The 21,950-nt window shown below is 48.2% G+C and overlaps 2 protein-coding genes across 9 annotated transcripts in view; one reads left to right on the top strand and one right to left on the bottom strand.

The window, feature by feature from the left end:
* C4H1orf226 (chromosome 4 C1orf226 homolog) overlaps positions 1 to 21,950 on the top strand; it is a 342,511-nt gene that overhangs the window by 317,566 nt on the left and 2,995 nt on the right. For 4 of the 8 annotated variants that reach the window (XM_021089504.1, XM_021089506.1, XM_021089505.1 and 1 more), the window contains 2 exons: positions 8,706 to 9,015; positions 9,710 to 13,222. In XM_021089504.1, the coding sequence (XP_020945163.1) occupies positions 8,706 to 9,015; positions 9,710 to 10,208 (809 nt within the window). In that variant the 3' untranslated portion in view covers positions 10,209 to 13,222. Of the gene's footprint in view, positions 1 to 4,534; positions 5,560 to 8,705; positions 9,016 to 9,709; positions 18,066 to 21,950 lie in introns of those variants that run through there. The other 4 variants (XR_002343371.1, XR_002343372.1, XM_021089508.1 and 1 more) reach the window with 4 other exon arrangements.
* On the bottom strand, positions 465 to 4,104 carry SPATA46 (spermatogenesis associated 46). The gene is made up of 3 exons (XM_005663153.3): positions 3,613 to 4,104; positions 2,108 to 2,221; positions 465 to 1,437 (listed from the first exon to the last, which is right to left on the bottom strand). The coding sequence occupies exons 1-3, from the start codon at positions 3,713 to 3,715 to the stop codon at positions 911 to 913; spliced, it is 744 nt and encodes a 247-aa protein (XP_005663210.1). The 5' UTR covers positions 3,716 to 4,104; the 3' UTR covers positions 465 to 910.

Raw genomic sequence — 21,950 nt, 5'->3', positions numbered from 1 at the left:
CATGACTCAACATGGCCATGTAAAGACGTGCCCTGGGTCATATGTGATGAGAATGGGCCCCAGCCCTACTTGCCTCTTTTGTTTAGGGCATGTTCCCCCACCCGCCCGTTGTGAAGATCTAGCATCTAAGATGCTCAAACTGTGCAGAGATTCTGCCTGTGGAACCGTCCCCTACTCCCTCAGCGTGAGCTTAGCCCTATTTGCCTCTTTTCTGTCTTATACGTAGGGCACATTGTCCTCCCTGTGGCACCCCTCAGAAGATCTCATATCTAAGATGCCCAAACTGTGCAGAGACTCTGCTGGTGGAACCTTCTCCAGGCCAACAGGAAAGGGCATTCAACCCTTCTTCCTCTCCCATCATGCAAGGCAGGGACCAATCACAGAGGGACCGACAGGAAGGCCAGCATCTTAGAGGGGGTGGTTCTCATTGTTCAGCTGCATCAGAATCTCCCAGAGGGAAGGGCAGTTGGAACACAGATTTTGGGGCCCACTCCCAGAGTTGTGATTCAGTAGGTCTGAAGTTTGTGATGCAGTAGGTCTGAGAGGGGTCTGAGAATTTCATTTCTAGCAAATTCCCAGGGGATGCTGACACCGCTGATCTGGGCACCTCACTTTGAAAAACCACCGTTTCAGAGGATATCCTCAAACTTCAGGTATTGTCTTTTAAAAGCATCGGGGGGGGGGGTGTTGGAAGGAGGCAGGGAGGTGGGCCTAGTGTTGCTGGGCAAGTGGTAGCAGCAGGGGAATGGGATGGGGACACAGGGACTGGGAAGGACAAAGTGGTACAGGGTGGCCTCAGACTTCACAGAAGGCTGTCACTAACTTTGGTTTATTGACATCTCTCTAGAGATAAATAAGCAGCAGCCCCTCTTTACCTGAAGTGTCCACCAGCAAGACAGCTGCCGACACGCTACTTGAAGGCCTGGCAGCTGCCTGAGGAGAGCCTGTCTCCTGGCCGGGCCTTCTGCTCCTTGCCCCAGAGGGTTTTGAGCTTGCGGTAGTACACCTTGCAGCTGAAGCCCTCCTTGAAGCCCCCCTTGATGTGGCTCTTGAGCGAGTGCAGCGTCGGGTACATGCGGCAGCAGGCTGCACACTTGTAGCCGCTCTGCTGGACAGGGTGCCACCTGGAGGCTATGAGGATATCCTGGGATGTGATGTAGTCCATGGAGTTCAGGCCGTGCCTGGATTTCTTGGTGGCCTCTCGGAGGCAGACGTTCTCTGGGGAGGAAGAGGACGAGCAGATGCTCTCAGCCATGTCCTCCAGAAGGCAGTTGTCCCCCCTGCCCTCGTCCCGCTGCACCTCTGGGAAGCTGTAGGTCTCCAGGTGGCTCTCTTTGTCCGTGCACACAAAGTAGCTGTAAGGGGAGAACCAGGGCCGGTAGATGGTGCAGTTCCGCCTCAGCTGCTCCCCGTTCTGGGGGTCCCCCAAGATGCAGTCTGCAAAGGAAACGGCTGGGTCTGAGCCAGGCAGGGAGTGTGGAGGCTGGGGGTGGCTGGAGGCTGGGCAGAGAAGCAGAAAGGCAAGAAGGTGGGTACTCAGGCATGACCTCAGGTCTCTGCTGCCCCACCTTAAGTGCAGGTCTGAGAGCAGGCAGAGGATGGGGCAGGGAGAACAGTCTCTAAGACATTCTTTCCTGCTCTTTGCTTTTCTGCCAGTACAAATGGCAGTTTGATCTCTGGGTAGAGACTCCCTCTTCAGCCACTCACTAAACCTTGGCATTTATCATGTGTGTCCCTCCCTGGAGACACCTTCCCTCTGCCGCCTCTAAGGATGGACCCAGGTGGTTCAGCAGACATTTAGACCTCTGGCCTCTGATAGCCCTTCTTTCTGCCACCAATGCTTGTAGTCGTTTTTCCAGCCTCACTGTCTGTCTGCCTGTAACAGCCCACTCAAGCAGGAGCTGCTCTTCCACACCAGCCTGAGAGACAGGAGAGGAGGAGCAAGAGGCCTCCATAAGACCTGCAGGTCTCTGCTAAAGGAAGCACCAGACAGGAGACTGCAGGGGGAAAGGCAGCTCGTGGTCTTGGGGGCAGGCACCCTCCTCTCAGGGAGCAGCCCCTGCCCCCAGCCTCTCACATGTGCCACCAGAGTCAGAGGACACCTCACCTGGTGAGAGCACGCTGTTGTGCACCCCATGCTGGAGACTGCTGCCTTGGTACTGGGGCAGCAGGGCCTGAGCGGGGCTGGACACCTCAGTGGGGAACACAGTCTTTGCAATGTCTGGGTTATAGAAGAAACACTCTGTTCAGCTGAGCAAAGTTGGGAGTCCTCTTCTTGAGACCACTTGCCCCCCCTCCCCCGCCCACCCCCAGACATACCTAGAGGTTCACCCTTGGTTCTTTAAGGCACTGCAAATCTAAAGCCAAATGATGAATTTTCTTGCACTCAGATTGGCAACGCTATTCTGGATGCCCCCCCTGGGGAATCCCAAATGGGGTGTGGTTTCCCCTGAGACTCGGGAAAGATTCTTTGCAGAGCAGAATTTCCGATATGGACCAGATCACAGCTTTCTGCCTGGCCCACCCCTCTTTTGATCCTCCTACAGCTCGTGTGTGGGTGTGGGTGTGGGTGTGGGTGTCTGTGGCTGTCTTTACTCTGCATTGCAGCCTTTAGGTCCCTCCAGGGCTCAGGGGAGGGAAGTCTGGTCATGGGCCTAGTAGCTGTGTTCCAGGATCCCTTTCAAGGATGAGAAGCCAGTTTCTCCAACTGAAACACCTCCCACCCACAGCCGGAGTATTGAGTTGGACCCTAGCTGCCTGATGGCTGCTAACACTTGGATTAAAAAGCTGCCTTGCCTCACATCCCAGAGCAGTAGCTGTGTTCAGTGTGGGAAACGTGTAGATTAGGTGTCCTGTGTATAGGCAGATGCTTGTTTAGGACAACTACTCCACAGAGCAGTACCTCTCAAACTTCAATGTGTACTGGAATCACATGGTGATCTTGTTAAAACAGATTTTGATTCAGCGGGTCTGGGGTAGGGCCTGAAATTCTGCATTTCTTTCTTTTTCTTTTTCTTTTTTTCTCCCCACCTGAAGCGTGTGGAAGTTCTCAGGCTTGGGACTGACCCCAAGCCACAGTAGTGATAATGCCAAATCCTTAACCACTAGCCCACCAGGGAACTCCGAAGATTCTGCATTTCCAAAAAGCACCCAGATAATGCTGATGTTGCCAGTCCATGGATTGTGCTTTGACTAGCAAGTTCTCAGAGCATTCAGTTGTATTCCATGGTGGGCTCATCAGTTACCCCAACTTTTAGTTCCCCCTACTGAAGAATTGATAAATCTGGATCTTCTCCAGCTTGTCAAAACAGGACTAAAACTAGTATCTGGTCCTTACATAGATAAACTGTACCCTTGAGATTTCATGTAGATTCAGAGAGGAAAAAAAAAAAACCTTGACAACAAATGTTTCCCCCATCCTTCCCTTGCAAGAAATTAATAAACAGCAGGAACTACTTACCATGTATGCAGCATTTTGAAAAATTACTTTCTCCCCATGTGTAATTTGAGTTTCTCACTAAATCGTGGTCCTGTAACATGATCTGGTAGAGTACTCAATTAAAAGCTTCCAAAACACCACATTTTTGTGGCCCTAGTGGCACCAGAGTTTACCTGGCAAGCTGGTGGCACGTGAGGACATAATATCAGGAAAAGTGCTCAGGACAGAGGAAGAGATTCGAGGTCCAGAAATGCTGAGGAGTGAGAAGTTCTCCATATTCTGACAACCGTAGGGTATGAAGAGCACACACCTGCTCCCAAGAGGCTGGTTGGGTTGTCTAGACGATAAACATTCTGAGCACAGTTGACATCACAAGAAGGCCACATGATTCCACTCACCAGCGAGGTTATCCCTCTCATGGATGCATGGGTTCTACTGCAAGCAAGACAAAAAACTTTTAAAGATATTTTTTGGCTTGTCCTTCCTCAGTGACCTGTTATGATTGGGAATTCCCGGAGAGAATAAGGAATATAGTAGAGGTGTGATGATTTCTCTGTGTGCCCCCCTCTTTAGGGTCACTTTTCCTTGTCATTGCTGTCACCACTCCCAGCCCCGGGGTTCTCTCTCCTCTCTGAATGACCTCCTTGCTTTCTTTTTCATCTGCCCCACCTCTGTCACCAAATGTTCTTTGTTGTTTTGCTTTAGTTTCTTTTTGGGGGGTGGGGGGGGAACTATAGTTTTTACATTTTTCTTTGGAAATAATTTCAAACTGATAAAAAGTTGCAAGAATAAAATGAGTACACAGAGACTATTCATGCACCCTGTATCCAGATTTTCCTATTGTTAACGTATTTTCACTCCATTCGCATTATCGATTTCCTCCCTCCCTGTCTCTGGGTATACATTTTTTTTTTCCAGAGACAGTTTGAAGGTAAGTTACAAACATAATGTCCTTTGGTGCCTAAATACTTCAATGTGTACTTCCTAAGAATAGGGACCAGACACTGTTTTAAATGGTTAGTGCTGCCTATTTTTAGCAAATGGCTAAAGCACAAATGGGTGGCTTCCTCAACACCATTTTGCTCATTATAAGCAATTTGCTGGTGAGGCTGTGAACGCAGGGTGGCAAGGTTGCCTCTTCTCTTTGCTTCACTTTCATCATGCAACAGCCTAGCCTGCTTTAGGGTTGAAAGATGACCTGGAGGTGCCCGATGTTAGACTGTCACAACTAGCTCCATCTGGGCTTTAGATCTAAGAGTGGATATGTTCGTGCCGTGTGGGAAGTGCCTGGCCCGCTTCATAAGTTGCAGTGTGCTTCTCTCGCTGTGTGTGAAGTTGGTGAGTGAACGTCTGTCTGCATGCGAGAGTCCAGAGCTGTCTTCCTGTCCGTGTTTATTCACAATACTTAAACATTTGCAGGACAGTGGAGGACGTGATCCCCTCGCGTGCCTCCCTCATGGCCTGGTTTGGAATGTGAGAAGGAGTTGGAATGTAAGCTGACACCATGTACCTTGGCAGCTTGGAGGGTATTGCAGGTTCACTGGGCCCTCATGGTGTAGAGAAAGGTCTTGGGTCTGGGAGTCAGCCTATGTGAGTTCTAACCCCTGCTCTGTGTTAGCTCCCTGTGCAGCATTAGGCAGACCGCTCTGCCATCTGGCTTTCCCCTTTTAAGTCAGGCGCATGGATGCACATGGTCCTGGTCTAAAATCTAGTGACTTGCATGTGGAAATGAGGCTGCATAGGAATGAGTGATGCTCACAGCATCCAAAAGACTTAGAATTTCATCCTGCCTCAGCCCACTCCATTCGTCCTGCCGCCAGCTAGGAGTTGCAGATACACTTCATGTAAAGGGGGCTCAGCGTATTGGGGGAAATAGAGGTGGTGGCATCCGTGCCGTTTGTCGAGTTGTTAAAATGTGACTGTTTGGGTTTGGTTGTTAAAAGTGTGTGGGAACCTGGCCATCCAGGTCTGCTGTACTCCGCCTGCGGGACCCCTGTCTCACATGCTCTGTCGGCCCAGGCAGGAGGTGACCCTCTCCAAGTGCTCGGTCGCTACATAAAATGTGTCTCTCTCTCTCTCGTTTGTTTCCCACCTGCTTTCCGAGCCCCTTTCTCGGACAGGTAAGATACCATCTTTCCTATGGATGACTCGTGGACCCAGGTGCTCCCCTCTGCTTGGCTGTGTGCATGTTGGGGGGGGGGGTGCTGCGGGGAGGGCCACCTGGCTGGGGTCCAATCACCTTTCTTTCCACCCTCACTATTATCTTCTGAACCACAAGTCCTGAGGGAGGGAGGGAGGGAGTGTGGGGGTCATTAGTGCCTTCAGCAGGAATGGGGCTCACTGCACATCCCACAGGTGTGGAGATGAAGGAAGCCCCAGCCAGGGAAGAGGAGAAGGGCAGTTTCTCCTGGCCTCAAGAGTCCCTGTGGACCACTCCCAGGGTTTTCAGTGGCTTTTGAAAAAGGCTTGAGGAGCAGTATCTCTATGATGTCAGCCCATAATACAGTCAGTTTTAAGTGTTCATATCCAAAGTCAATTCAGTTGGAGTTTCTGCTGTGGCTCAGTGGGTTAAGAACCCAACATCATGTCTGTGAGGATGCAGGTTCAATCCCTGGCCTCGCTCAGTGTCAGTTAAGGATCCAGCATTGCTGTAAGTTGCAGCATAGGTCACAGACATGGCTTGGATCTGGTGTTGCTGTGGTGGAGCTGGCAACTGCAGCTCCAATTCAACCCCTGGCTGTGGCCCTAAAAAGAGGGGAAAAAAAAGTCAACTCAATTAAACTAAAGTATTAAATGCCTACCACTGTGCAAGGCGCCACGCTGCGCATTACAGACAGTAGATACCATTTAAGATGCTGTGTAACTGGGTCACCATGCTGTACAGTAGGAAAAAATGTATATATAAATAAATGATAAAAAAAAGATGCTGTGTCCCATCAAGGACCCTATTTTATTATAAAGACAAGATATATTTACCAGAAAGACTAAGAGAACTGTGAAGAGAGTGTATGATGGGCTGCCTTTAAATTACTGAAGAATTCAGTGTATACATTCTGAAGGGGAGAGAAGCGGGAGTACAAGAAGACTCAAATGTTATTTCTTTATTAGAATGTGTTTATTAGATAAGTTATTATTATAAGTTATTTGTTTATTAGAATGTGTTTTTTTAAATAATTATAAGGGGCTCACGTACCAGGTGTTTTTGGTACTTCCACTTTTAGAGATGAGCGTGTCTGCTCTGAAAATCCACATTAACCCCGTGAAACCACTATAGCACAACGTGAGCCGGGAAGTGGGGGGGATTTCCCTTCCTCCCTAGTGCACCTCTCTTGAACATTTGCTCTGGTTTCATGGTGTCCCAAATACTTTTTGCTTTGGGGGGAAAGTCTTAAGTGTTTTCCTTTCCAAAGGCTTCTCTGCTACTTTTCAGAGTTCATAATAAAACAATTAGGAGGATATGGGAACTGATAAGTCAATTATGCAAAAGTGAGTGACATGGCACTATGAACACTCTCAGGAGAAGACTCAAGAGCTGATACCCCTGTTGTGGGATGGGTTGGGATCCCCTGCCAGTGTGGGGGGGTCTACACCTGGCACCTAGCCAGCCTGAACCAGTCAGCTTACTGCCCCATGTGTCCCAGGGATGCGCTGACCCAGTTCCTGGCATGTCCCCCATGGTGGTGCTTTTCCTGTGTGTGGGTAAGGGGCAGTCACAGAGGCAAAGACTGTGGGGTTCACCACAGGGGAAGAGCTCCACTCTTCCCACAGCTGCTTCCTGATGCCCAAAGACCCTTAGAATATGGCTTATTGAGGTCATTGGCTCAGAATGGATAACTCTGCTTAAAACCACAACAGAGTCCCCGAGGCCCAGGATTCAGCCATGCAGGGCAGAGAACTGCTTTATGCAGAAGTTCAACAGAAAAAAAAGTGCACCCTAACCTCAGTTAGGAAGGCTCAGCGAGAAAGGCACTTAGCAGAGGTGTGGACAAGGAGGGGAGCCTATGACCAAATGTAACCTCTCTTCCTCCCAGACTGACAAAATATCTGGAGTAGTTCATAAGAACAGCAACCCCAAGCCTGCTTCCAAGGCCCCAATGTGAGTCTGACCACACTGAGGCCTGAGCTGGATTTCAGGTAGGGAGAGGCTGCAAGTGTATAAACAGCATGGCTTAGAACCCTGCACTCCAGCTCTTCTCAGACAGACCTTGGAGCTACTGTGGTCTTAGCCTCCACAGTTCTCTACCTGCAAAATGGGTTTGGCAGTTTGAGGATATTTTTGAGTACCTACTCTGTGCCAAGCCCAGGCTGGCTGTTAAAGACACAGAGTGAATGAGATGTGGCCTCTGTGCCCTGTTAGTGTTTATAAGCCAGTGGATCTCCTCCCAGCCCTTTGATTTAACTGTTCCAGCCAAAGAGAGAGATCCCAGAGAGCATGACTATCCATGAGGCATATTTAGGCTCCATGCAAGGCAGAGCAAGCAGTGGAAAGAGCCTTCATCTTTGGGTGAGAAAACCTGCATTCTAGTTCCCACCACACCAGTAACTGCCTGTGACCTGGGGGCCCAGCAGTTCTTTACTCTGAGCCCTGCCTCCTCCTCTATAAATAGAAATCTCACCAGGCCCCACCTCACTAGGTGATTGTGAGGATTAAATGAGCTGGTGTCTGTCACATTCCTCCTCCTTTGGCACCAAGTCCTTGTCCATTTGGTGTGAACTGGTTCTGAATTCCCACTTCGCTTCTCTCCGCATGCAGCTGGCCCACTCCACTGAGTTCCACCCCAGGAGAAGCGAGCATTTTCCTTGGAGAAAACGTGCTACAGGGAGCTTCTAATTTCAGGCCACACACTTGCCATCCCCCCACCACCTTCTGCCCTGGTACCTGAGTCCGAGAGCCCCATAGATGCTCATGGCAACGTAAAAATGTCACACCTCATTGCTTCATCCTCATTTTTCTTTTACTTCAAAGGGCCTCGTGACCCCAAGGTAAGGGGTTAAGCCATGAGTCAAAGAAGCAAGTTTAAAGGGATGAGTCAGCTCTTTGTGGTTTGAGTTCACCACTGATTAACCTGGGTGAGGCGGAACTAGAATTTCTGGCCTTGCATCCCTTCGGGACAACTGGATTGGAAGGTTTAAGAATGTCTTTGCTGGCTCTTGATTATTTCCAAAGCCTTAAGAATTATAGGTTGTAGGCATGGTATAAGGAGACCCGAACCCCCCTATTCCCCTCTACTCACCCGTTTCTCCGTCTTTCCCTCTTTGTTTGTAGTCGACCACAGCATGTTCGAGAACTTGAACACAGCCCTCACTCCAAAGCTCCAGTCAAGCCGTTCCTTCCCCCACTTGTCCAGACCTGCAGCCCCCAGCTCTGCTGCCCCGGGGTCCGTGGAGCCCAGCGGGCCAGGACTCTGGGTGGGCAGCAGCCAGCACCTCAAGAACCTGGGCAAAGCCATGGGGGCCAAAGTTAACGACTTCCTGAGGAGAAAAGAGCCCTCGAGCCTGGGCAACATGGGCACGATGGAGGTCAACAAGACTGCAGGGGCCCAACTGGCTGGCGGGGCTGACGTGGAGGACGGAAGGTGAGTGTGCCTCCTCCTCCCGCCCTGACATTCCTACGGTTCTGGGGACCCAAGAGGAGGTCTACAGACAGAATGTGGTATCTCAAGGGGAGAATGATCCTGGGGAAGGGACATGAGGTTGTCCCGTGACAAACAGCTGAAGGAGCATGCTCTTCCTGGAAACTCAATACTGTTTCCATTTTGCAGATAATGCAAGTTCAGGGCAGTAATGTGATAGTTATAAAGTTAGTAATTGGCAGAGCGCGGTTCAAACCCAGGTATGGCCAGAAGCTCCCCAGGGCTCACCCAGCCACGCCTGAGAGGTGCTGCCCTGAGAAGCCAGTGTCTGCCAGAACCCACTAGGCAGTGGAGGGATTAGCCTGCGGTGGCAGCAGCCTTCCCATTTCCAGGATCCCCCAGGTGATGATGTACTTGTTAGGACCATTGCACAGGTTCCGACATGACGCAGTTCACCAGTGGTCCCAGTGTTAACCCTTTGTGCTGCTCTGAACACCGAGTGATGATGTGACAGGCCAGAAGCCATTTGTGCTGAGACTTACATGCTAAACCAAGAATGACAGCCCAGAGCGTAAAAGCGCTCCCTGGGCGGGTGAGTGGAATGTGTGTGCACTTGGAGTTAGAGAAGCAAGATCGCAGCGAGGACTGGTATCTCGCCGGTCTTAAAGCACACGTCCCTGTGTCATCAACCTTACAGGTCAGCCCTGCAAGAAGCATTCCCTCGGCTGGATCCCCCACCTCCCATCACCAGGAAGCGAACCCCTCGGGCCCTGAAGACCACCCAGGACATGCTGATTTCCTCGCAGCCCGTCCTAAGCAGTCTGGAGTGTGGGACAGAGCTGCCATCTGGGCAGCCCCAGGATTCCCTTCCCACTGCCCAGCCCCTCCCAGCAAATGCTTCACAGCCAGAGGCCACCATGGAAATGGGGAACAGGGCCGAGGCTCTGCCCAATGGGGAGGTTTCCCTGTCCGTCCCTGACCTAATCCACAAGGACAGCCAGGACGAACCCACACTAAAGACGACTGAGTGCAGAAGGGCCTCCTCCCCTGGCGTCATCGAGAGAAATAGCCTCAAACTCAGCCTGGACCCCATCAGCCTGGCTGAGTCTCTGGAGGACAGCAGCTTGCCATCTCGGGCACGGACCTCCAGCCTTGACAATGAAGGCCCTCACCCAGACCTGCTGTCCTTTGAGTAGAGCTGCTTCTGTTCCCGCCGAGCACCCCTTCCCCTCCACTGTGCACCCTCACTCTTGCTCCTGCTTTTTCCTGCTGTTTGTCCTCCTTGCACTAGGCTGCAGCAGAGAGCTGATTCTCCCACACAGGCTGTTGCAGGGCCGGAAGTCCCTGAGCAGTCCTCATTCCAGAGTCTGTCTGTGGAGTGGCCAAAGGATCCAGGTGCAATTCCAGCTCCTCTGGGTGCTGGCTGCAGTCCTTGGATATTGGAGCATCTGCTCCTGAGATGCCCTGGCTTCTCACCAACCTGCAGGGCCAGCAGCCCAGGATGAAGGTTCTTGGGAGAATTCTCCTTGCCTGTCTCCCACATGCTGTCTGCTCTTTTCCCTCTCCTGCCATCCTGGTTCCTTCCTTCTCTCTGGGGCCCCAAAGGCCTGCTGCCTCATGCAGAATAGGGCTGGATGAGGGGTGATGGATTTGGCTTGATGATGGGCTTAGTCCCAGAAAGCCACACACCTGGAGCACGGCTCAGCCATGGCTTCTCCTGGTTCCAAGACAGGGCAGGCCTCGGGTTGTCATCCCGCCTCTGCCTGGGTGGATGTGAGCTGGAGAGGTTGCATTCCAGGCCGGAGACCTTGGGTAGTCTTGTTGTCAGGGTTCGTAGGTGTTTCTTATCTAACCAGATGGAGAACATGGTGAGCATTTCCTAGGGTGGGCCACAGAGCCAGCCACCAAGAGCCCAGGTTGCGAATCTGCAGAGGCCCTGGGCAAGATGGTGCAGCCAGCAATGCTTGGACTCTCTGCACAGGAGGAGGAACCAGGGCTTCCCTTGCTGTGTGTGAAGACAGGGCGAGGGAGGCCCTGGCCAAAGCAGCAGAGCAAGTTCTGATCTTGTTTGGAGGGAGGGCCCAGGAACCTGGCATCCAGTCCCGTGAGAACTCAGAGCAGCAGTGGAGAAGGCAGTGAAAACAGGATGCAGAAAGAGCAGTTGGCAGGACTCAGAGCTGCTTTTCAGAGGATAATACAGCCTGAGGGGTTGTCGTTCTAAGGTCTCAGCATGGTAAGTGCCAGAACCAGGGTGAGGAGTGAGAGAGGTTGGAATGTGCCAAGAACCATGGGACAAGCTGCCCTTAGGTAGGACATGCTCTCCTTTTACGCTGAAGGTGGTCTCCACATGCGTGCCAAGGGGGTCCAGTGAGGGAGTGATGGTTCACCCAACCCCACTGGTCCTGCACTCCTGATTTAACCCATTTCTGTGTTCCTGTCTCCCACCAGGGGTCCTGTCATGCTGTCTTCCTGTGACCAGGACACCTTGTCAGGGGATGATCCCAGCGTCAGGGGCCTTTGCAACAAGAAGAGAACATGCCATTTCTTGAGCAGGGTGGCTGGTCCTGGGGAGAAGGCTGGGAATGATGCACCCAACCAGACAGGCTGTCCAGTCCTCCTCCTGTGATTCCTGCTGCTTCCCCTTTTCCATTTGTTGTTCTGCTTCCCACTCTGGGTGCCCCAGCACTCGTGTCTCACTTCATCTCACCACCTAGTTCCTGCTTCTCTCCTCTGCCACAGAAAATGTCTAAACCAGCTCCTGCAGACCTAGGAGCACCAGGGGACACCAGGATGCAGGCTGCTCTTCTTGCATCCTTGCTCCTGCAGCCATGTGGCCTTGCCACAGCCTTCCTGCCACCTTTTCTTCTACCCTGTCTTCCCAGAGCAAAACCTGTTGTCTCATCTTCCTCAGGAGGGCCCAGGCATGCCAGGCTCCTTGCAGGCGGTGTTGAAGTGAGAGACGATGTTACTGGATTGAGTAGATCCTGCCTTACTCTAGGAACGTCACAAGGCTGTGATACCTGGTGCTGATGCTCAGAAGTTCTCAGGACTAGCATTTGTGGACCTGTGAGTTTTCCCAGAACAGCTTGGGGTTCAGCACAAAAACACAGAGCAGGGAGCCAGGAGGTAGCCCGCTTTCATCTGTGCTTCCATACCAACAGGGTTTGCTTCTCTGATGGGAAACTTACTAGGCACCAGCACTGTGGGGCTGCTCCTTTCCCAGAAACCAGGGTGTCTCTGGCCAGGGGAAATGGTAGCTGAAGGTACAGAGGTTGCAGGCCTGAGCTGGTTTAAACATCTTGCTCTCCAGTCCACACCTAGCCACCACTGAAGTCTCGGCCCTCAGACCCAGGATTAGCACAGGGAGCCTACTGGCTGTCCCAGGACTATGGCCAGGGTGACCCCAGAGTTCCTCAGACCTGTGTCTAGCATCGAATAAGGGGCTGTGCAACCCTGCTTCAGGCTTCAGTTGGCCTCTCTGATCTCCACCTTGGCCATCCTTCAGCAAGGGCAATGCTGCTCCTAGGGATGGGGAGGCCTCTTTGAGGCTAAAATCTGGTCCTTGATGCTGCAGACAACACCTGGTGCTAGGGGCTCAGTGTTGCCCAAAGGCCAGCAGGAACAGCAACTTCTATCCTGCTCAGGGCCTCAGATCCGACCAGCTGTCTGTCCAAAGCCCCCCCTTGGCTCCCCATGTCCATCTTAACAGCCTGACCTTCCTGTGACTGCAGCATGGCAATCACCCCATGACACACATACCCCCCTCATGGCGAGTCCAGCTCTGGAAACTTTACCCTGAGGTTGCCCAGTCTGCTCAAGGGCAGAGTATCAAGGAGAAATGAAGGGCCTGTCTTCTATGTCCACAGAAGGAAGTTGGGGCCACAGAGTCTTTTCCTGTTACTCCCTCTCCATGTCCCCATACTCAGCAATAGCTTTACCCTGAGAGATATAAGGTGAGCTTCCAGAACCTGGAAGGAGGGTGGACTCTTCCCCTGCATGGAGAGAAATGTATCTGTCATAATGAATGTGGGTGATATGAAGACAGTCACATAATCCATCAACTTTTAAAGAACAAAGAGGTTGGCCCCAGTTTAGGGGAAGAAGAATAAATAACTATAGAGCTCTTCTGAATGTTTTCTAGAGACTTTATATTTATATTTTTAGTAATTTTCTGGTAGAAGGAAGCTACACAATAAAATGATTTGGTTTGGTTTGGTTGGTTTGGTGTTTTTCTCCTAAACGGGGGAGTGGTTGGTTTTTCTGAAGGCTGACTTGTGGAGCAGAGAGCACTGGCCTTTGGCTTCATGAACCTGGAAGAGTGAGACGTTAAGGGAGATGGAATCGTGAGGATGATGGGTGCTGCTGACAGACCTCCAACCCAAGACTCCCAGGGGCAGACGACCTCACTGGATGTGCCCTCCTTTGTTCCCATAACTGGCTGGCTACTGGAGAAGTGTCCCTCTTCCAACCAGGCCTATGGTTTTTTTCAGGGCATCAACATCGTGTGCGGAGGTGTGATGGGCTCCCCCTCAGAAGGAAGCAGGGAGGAAATGGGAGTGACCACTAGGTGGCCCACCTGGGGTCAAGGAGGGGACGGAGCTGGGTGTGTGTGCAGACACCCTTCAGAGAGGGACCAGAGCTGCCACCAGATTCAGAGTCATAGGTCCGTCCATAAAACACACAGAGCTGCTGATGCAGGCACTTCCCCCAGACTGGGGCAACCAATGCCCCTTACTGGGAGAGTGTGGCTTGGGGCAGCCCTGGCCTGAGGCCCCTCTAACCCCTCTACTGCCCCCTGGCTGGTGTCAGACCTGGGGACCCAGAGGACCCCCAGCTGAGTGTAGGCCAGTACTTTACTTTCCTTCAGGGAAAGAGTGGAGAAGAGACAGCAAAGGGGAGGAAAAGTGGCATGTAGTCCGTTCACAGAAGCCATACACCTTTCTAAAGGGGGAAGGATGGGGCCTTTCTGCCAGCCCTGTCATTCGCCCATCAGAAACGTCTGGGACATAAGGCTGAATCTCCAGCCTTTTCTGCCTCGAATTCTACTCGTGCACTTCTTTCTCAGGGGATGAGCAAGAAGACAATGGAGCGTTCCCGCTGCTCGCTTGCTCTGCAGTGAGATGCAGTGTGTTGTTCTGGGAGGACGGCAGTAATGCAAAAACCAATCCAGCACATTCCATGCATGGGAAAGGCATTGAAAATACTTACAATAGCGAATTTTTCCTTTAAGCCTAAGCGTAAGTGACTTTTCTTTGGGCGACCGCTCCCATTGGACGGCTTCAGGACCGCCTTCTGCAGTCATTCAGGTGTGAAATGTGCCTTTAATATGCCTTTCTTTCCCACTATTATGCAAAGTAGTTATTTTCGGCTAAGATCAAATATGAAAAACTACAATGTAAGGAAAACTTGAAAAGTGTACGTATAAAAGGAGTGCATATGCCTTATTTTGTAATGTTGAGCTCTAAGCTGAGTCATTGATCTAGAAGTTGGGGTACAAAGTTACGTTTATTCAGACGATTTGGCCAAGCCGGTTGGGGAGCAAAGTGCTGTCTGGGGCACAATAATAACATTGGTGGAAGAGAGATACCTGCTTCTGTCTCTCACTATGCCCACAATGGGTGATGACACCAGGGAAGCTGCCCTCCTCTTATGCTAACAGGCAATGTTAGCAGAACATGAAAACACACCAGAAGCGTCAAAGGTATGTATGTGGTGGGGGGGAGGGAAAGCGGTTTTCCTCTGAGCTTAATCTGCCCAAAGTAGTTGCCGAGGGAAACGAACAAATCAGAATTCATCAGGAAACCCAGCTCTTTCCTAAGGTGTAGGCATGTTCCGGTGGGGAAGCCCAGTGGGGATTCAAAATTTCTGGAATTAACTAATCCGGGGCTGCACCTCAGACACTGCTTCAAACTCAGAGAATTCCTTCTTGGCCAATTTGCTCTGCTCTCAGACTTTTTAAAAATCAATCCCTTCAAAGTCAGTCAATCCTAGGAATGTTCTAGAACTCTCGGTGTTTGCGTCAATTCCCTGCCCGCTCTGTCCCTACAGCTCTGCCTGGTCCAGCTTCCTTGCCTTTGAGATTTTGGCCCTGGGGATCCCGGGGGCTTCACTCAGCATTGCCCTTGCCAGGCCAACTGCAGGGTGGGGGGTACCCCAACTGCAGCCGCTGCGGTGGCTCCCCTGTGAGTGGGAACAAGTAATTAAGCCCACACAGAGAAAGGCGGCTCTCCTAGATGAATCCCCCCCCTCCCTGAGCCGCCTCACAAGTGCAGATGGCATTTAATGTCTTCCATCTCTCCCAAGGAAATCCACTCTGGAAACCTTCATTTCAGTTGTCCGGCAAAAGCATCTTCAAGCACTTTGCCCTCCAGGACACCCTCCTCCCTGCTGCCGCTTGCGCTCGGTGAAAGCGCGGAGTCCCCCGCCGCTTGCCGACCACTAATGAGAAAATTCCTCCGCGTTCGTCTCTAGGGCCCGACCCCCGGAGACACAAATCCTCTTTGTGTCCAGCTTATCTCCAGCTGCTGCCATGATAAATAGTCCAGCTCCAGGGAGCCTGGGGAAGCGCTACCCCACGGAACGAAGCACAGAGGGAAGCGAGCTTGAGGAAATATTTTAAGGACCAACTCAGACACATCAGGCTACTTTCTCTCTCGTGGGAGGTGCCTGAGGAATCTGCCCCTCACCAAGCAGGAAACACTGCCAGTATTTCTCCCTTGGAAAAGACAAAAAATGCCCCAAAGCAAAAAGCAGTCGACCAAAAAAATGCAACTTTTGTGTTTTACAGTGGTTTCCAGTGTCATCAGCTTAGCCACCATCTCCTCCTCGGTATGGTCTCTACACTCTGGTTTATTCTGTAATTCCTGTGGGTTTGGTCTGGTGTGTAAGCACAGCCTGCTTCATGGGCTAACTCATGGCAACTTAACAGCATCTCACTGGAGCTACCGTGGAGTAGTTCTGGTCAGTGCAGGCCACCACAAGGCCAGTGGAGGGGCAGCCTGGCCTTTGCCATGGAGGGACAGGGAACTCCACCAGCCCTGAGTAGGGCTTGCAGCTTCTGCCTGTGGATGAACTCCTTCTGCGTCCTGAGCCCACAACAGATGGACCCAATGGCTGGATAGGAGAACCCAGAACAAGCTTGCAGCACCTTCCCCGTCAGTCTCTAGGTATCTGGTAAATTCTGTTTGTCAGCCTTCCTTGCTCATTTTAAATCCTGGGTCCTCTATGTCAAGAGCTGTCAAAAATTCTTTGCAGCATACCTGATGAATTCCCTTTAGGCCAGGCGGTGGTGTGACATTTCCAAGAGCTCAGTCTTCTGGACAGGCTGTGTAGGTCGTCTGGGAAGTGATCTCAGGCATAACAAAGTCGAGGGACAAGGCTGTGGTCATGGTCAGCCTCCCTGCCCATGCCTCTCTCCACATCCCCCCAGTTCATCAATCAATGATTATGTAAGTAGTACAGATACGACTAGGCTGGGGACTTTTCTGGGAAGCACTTGGGAGAGGGGTGAGCTGGGCTCTCTGTGCTCCAGACCATCCACAATCCAGCCCAGTCAACTGTGCCAGCTTCATCTGCTACCACTGCCTCTATGTTCCGGTACCTCATTACCCCAAACTGTTCAGAATCACTTCTGTGTCTTTGTTCAAGGCCATCCATCTGCCTGGTCACTCCTGCCTTCCTTTCTCTTCTCTCTGACTTTGACAAGATATGTTAATTTAGCCTTCAGATTTCTGCTCAGGAGGCACCCCTTCCTCTGGGATCCCTGCCCAGACACCACCCCCAGCTACTCCTCTGCTCCCCAGTAGCACCTGGTGCATTTCTCCATTGTGGCACTTGCCACATGACATGGAAAGGAGCTGCCTGCTGGTATCTCTTCCACAAGTCTCTGAGCATCTCAAGGGCAGGGGCCTTATTATCTTCATCTCTGACCCCCCTCAGTCCCCAGAACTGCACCTGGCACATCACAGGAGCTTGATAAATTTGAAATGAACTCAACTTGTCATTTAATTTGGAAAATTATATATGTATATATAAATACACATACACACACACAATCTAGTGCTAAGTGGCATGGTGTAGACCAAACCCACCCGTTTCACCCTCCTTCCTCAGGACCTCCACCCACAGGTGGTCTCTGCAGCTGATCCACTCTAGAGAAGGATGGAGAGAGGCCATTTTTAAAGTGGAAAATGATTAATGGGCCTCTGTGTAGCTCATTTCTCTCCAGCCAGAGCCTTCATGAACTCTGCTCCCTGAACAGGTGTCCCCTTGCCATGGAGCCAGGAGAAGCAGGTACTTAGGTCCAGCCTAATGTAAGAAGAAGGGTAAGACTCCAGTGCCAGGCACCTGCCCACCTCTAGTCATTGCTCCTCCAGCTGCTCTTAATTCCAGTTCTTAATATTCATACTTTACCATCTAGGGCTTCGTTATTAATTGGTGCTTTATTATTCTATTTCTAAAGCTCTTATGTATTCCAGGAATTGAGCTAATCAATTTACATTCATTATCTCCCTTGTTTTTCTCAATAGCCCTGCAAGGGAAGTCCTCTTAAGCCCCCTCACCTTTTTTTTAGATACAGACAATACCTTGCTGCATTCAAAGAATTCACAGACATGAGCTCATTAATCCTTATATCTTGTGAGATGGTGTTTTTCAGCCCTAGTTTACAGATAGGTAAACTAAGACTGAGGTGATGACTAAGCAGACTGCCCGAGTCTTACAACAGTAAAAAGGCAGAGCTAGACCTGAAGGCCTAGGTTTTTAGACCTAAGGAGCAGACGGCTTTCCCACCACCACGTGGTTCTTCTGTTTTCATCATACCCATCTGACAAAAATGTGCAGGAAATGTTCATGGCCCAGAAACATCTTGTGGAGTTGGACCTTCTCTAGGGGTGAATGCAGTTTCGTTAAATGCTGAATATTCATGTAGGATAGGTATTTAGAAACCCATTCACCAACTCCGTATTTTACAGAAGAGGAAACAGAAAAGACTCTGGTTTTTCAGTGTTAACCTGTGCTGGCATGGTCTCTGATTCCCCGCATAACTCTATGAGGTAAGAACTATTAACCCCCTGGACTTTCCCTGTGGCTGTGGTTAACCAACCCAAGTAGTATCCATGAGGATGCGGGTTCAATCCCTGGCCTTGCTCAGTGGGTTAAGGATCCAGCATTGCTGTGGCTGTGGTGCAGGCCAGTGGCTACAGCTCCAATTGGACCCCTAGCCTGGGAACCTCCATATGCCGTAGGTGCAGCCACCCTAAAAAGTCAAAAGAAAAAAAATACATTAATACCATTTTCTAGCTGAGGCGGACCAGAGTCTTAGGGAGCTACAGCAACTTGCCCAAAGTCACTCTACCAGTAAGTGACAGAACTGACTCTAGTGCCTCTTGAAAACATTCATTCTGAATGGTTTGGGGCTAAATCTGCTCAACTGCAAGAATTTCAACTCCAAACAGGAGTGGCAGAAGTATTTCTTTTGCATCTCAAATTGCAAACTCAGGCAAGTCTGGCTCACAAGCTAATCCTGATATGGACACTGGAAATGAAGCATTCAAATGAGAGATGAGTGTTAATGAGAGGAATGTTTCTGGTTTTATAGCTTTCATGGTTCCTCAGCAGTACAAAATTAAAAAAAAACAAAGAGAAAAACAAAACAAAACAAAGCAAAACGCCAAACTCAGTACCTTTTTTCTTGGTGGTTGTCTGACCTCTTGTGGTTATCTTTGGGCATTGCACTTTTGTCTAGCAACGGCAAAGGCAGCTTTTCATGATAAGTAACATTTATTTACAAGTACTTTCCTTTGGAAAAGTCTTGTAATTTTCCAAAGATCATTCAACAACTAGTATGTGGAAGGATGAGTAAAACAGATGACACTTCTTTACTGAGAATTCCAGTAGGAGAGAGAAAACAGACATCTTTGAAAGAAATGAGAATTCTCCAAAAGTACAGGGATTAAAATCTTAAAAATAAAATGGCATTTAAACCTTCAAACAGGATAGAAGAGGAAAACCTCATGCACAGTATAGCAAAATTTAATATCATAAAGACGACCACCTTTAAAATTTCCAGAAAAGCAGATTGGCTATAAAAGAAAATTAAACTGATGTTAGATAGCTTTTAACAAAAAACCCTAGATACAAAATTTAATGGCTTAATATTTGATGTTGTTGAAAGAAAAGAGTGTTAAACCTATATTTTCAGTTCATCTATCATTTAAATGAGTGTAAAATAAAAATATGAGGCATATAAAACTGCAAAAGGTAAACTACTGAAAGATCATCTTTGAAAATACTCTGGAAGGAAATATGCCAGTAAGAAGAGAAGTGAACTTGGAAGAGTTCTGTGTGTTTGGAAGTAGGTAGGAGGTGAGGATGATTGTTCTCTGGGGTCCAGAGATTTCTTTATTGCTGGGGTATCTGAAATCCTAATTTCCTAGAGCATAGTAATTGCTTATAATAGGTTTAAGAAGTTTTGAAAATTTCTAAACGCTAATGAAAATCGCATGTTTATTCCTCTATATTTCTTTTTAAAAGCCTTTGGCTGTTTTATTTGGTAAAGTTTACCGTTATTTAAATAGTAAAAGATCCAAAAGGAGTAGCTAGTAATTAATAATTCAAATTTTAGAGTTTAGAAAAATGATTAATGATGATGTCAAGAAGGAAATGAGCATATGCTTAATTATAACAATACATTTTAAATATTGTAGGGAAAAGCAAAAATACAGGTTTTCATAAACTATGGTCTTAATAAACCACTGAAAATGGTTTTTTTAAAAGTAGAGCTTTCAAATCAGGAGCAGGTTTTCATTCAAATTTATTTAATAAAAAGCTTAAAGAGAGAAAAAAAGAAGAAACAAAATGTATAGCAGGAGTTCCTGCTGTGGCTCAGCGGGTTAAGAATCTGACTAGTATCCATAAGGATGTGGGCAGATCCCTGGCCTCGCTCAGTGGGTTATGGATCCGGCATTGCCATGAGCTGTGGTGTAGGTCACAGACTCAGCTCAAATCTGGTGTTGCTGTGGCTGTGGTGTAGGCCAGCAACCGCAGTTTGATTTGACCCCTAGCCTAGGAACTTCATATGTTGCACGTGCAGCCCTAAAAAGACAAATATATATATTTGGGAAGAGTGGAGCGGGATTTCTACTTTAGCTCAGGCCTTGGTAACAAAATACCATTGGTTGTGTGGGTTTTATTTCTCATGATTCTAGAGAACGGGAAGTCAGTGTGAAGACAGCTTTAAAATGAATAGAAGAAACAATTCCTTTCAAACAAATGAAATAGTCACAGAATGTTCATATCAAGAAAGCCTCAGATATCAAGTCAAACTATGTTATCTAACTTTAATTGTATAGTTTGGAATCTATACTAAACTGAAAACTAAAATACTTGTTTGTAAACAATTACAACCTACTAAATTATCTTTGGATTGACAAGGACATTTTTACAGGGATTAGGGGTCGAATTGGAGCTACAGCTGCCACGGCCTGCACCAGAGCCACAGCAACATGGGATCTGAGCTGTGTCTGCAACCTACACCACAGCTCACAGCAATGCTGGGTCCTTAACCCAATGAGCGAGGCCAGGGATCGAACTGGGAACCTCATGGTTACTAGTTGGATTCGTTTCTGCTGCACCACAACAGGAGCTCCATGGATTAAAAATATTTTGACCTGAATACAATGAATACTATGTTAAAATTTGTGAGGTATAGCTAAAGTAGTGCTATGAAATAAATTTATAGCTTTAAATATATTTATTTAGAAAACAATAAATACTGAAGATAAGCCAAATAAGCTAAAAATGAGGGTAAAAATCAATGAAACAAAGAATAGCAATCTAAAAAAAATAACAAAAAAAGATTAACAAAACTAAAAGTCTTGAAAGGACCATTACAGTGCTAAAATTGATTATTCAAAAGAGTAAATAAAGATACAGAGTGAAGGAGGAGATATGATGACTACCTTAATAATATTAACTATATGCCAGTAATTTCAAAACTTAGACAAAATGGATAAATTTCTAGAAAAACAATGTCAACTTTGGCAAAATAATTAGTAAGCTGATAAGTATTAAAGATACTTAAATAGTAATAAAATACTCCCTTTCCTTCTTCACCAGAACTTCATTCTCAGTTTTACAAGGGAGTATTAATGAGCTTTCAAATAACAGATAATCCTTACCTTTCAAAATTGCTGCAAAAATATTGAAGAAATAGACTGCTTAATTCACTCTCTATGATTAGTGTAATTATGCTTCAGCAAACTGTAGTTCTATTTGGCCTACAAGCTTTAAAGCAAAAATCTTATTACTCAATCTAACAGTTTCTTAAAAATAATATAACATGATCAAGTTTAGTAATGCAAAGGTGGTATGACATCAGCAACTTAGCTAATATAGTTTATCTCTATAATGGTATGAAGATTAAAGGAATGTGATTATCTCAGTGGATACAGAGACAAATCATTTAATAAATTTTAAAACAATTCTGATAAAAACTAAAATAGCCTTCTTAAAGTCTACAACAAACATTGTGCTTGATGGGGGAAATTTCCAAGAATTTCATGTAATATGGGAATACCACCAGAATGTCCACTTTCATGACTAGTATTTAATGTACACTGCAGGTCCTAGACAATCAAGTAAACATGGAAAATAAATAAGATCCTAAGTGTGGAAAGAGAATGAGATGCTGTCATTTATAGCTGACAAAATCATGTACATGGAATTTACAACTTAATTTATAATAGAATCAACAGATAACCAGTAGATCTAATGAGAGCACAAATAATTTGCTACTGCCATCATCTGCTAAAAATGTAATAAAACATATGACTTAAATTTATTGCAACTAAAAATAGGGATCAATCTAACAATATACAAGACTTCTATGGTGAAAATTTACTATTGCATTAAAGAACAAAAAAGATGGCCTGAATAAA

The sequence above is a fragment of the Sus scrofa genome, chromosome 4 (assembly GCF_000003025.6).
Source record: "Sus scrofa isolate TJ Tabasco breed Duroc chromosome 4, Sscrofa11.1, whole genome shotgun sequence".
Classification (NCBI taxonomy): domain Eukaryota; kingdom Metazoa; phylum Chordata; class Mammalia; order Artiodactyla; family Suidae; genus Sus; species Sus scrofa.
Note: the sequence above shows the minus strand (reverse complement) of the source record. Positions and strands in the feature narration are given on the sequence as shown.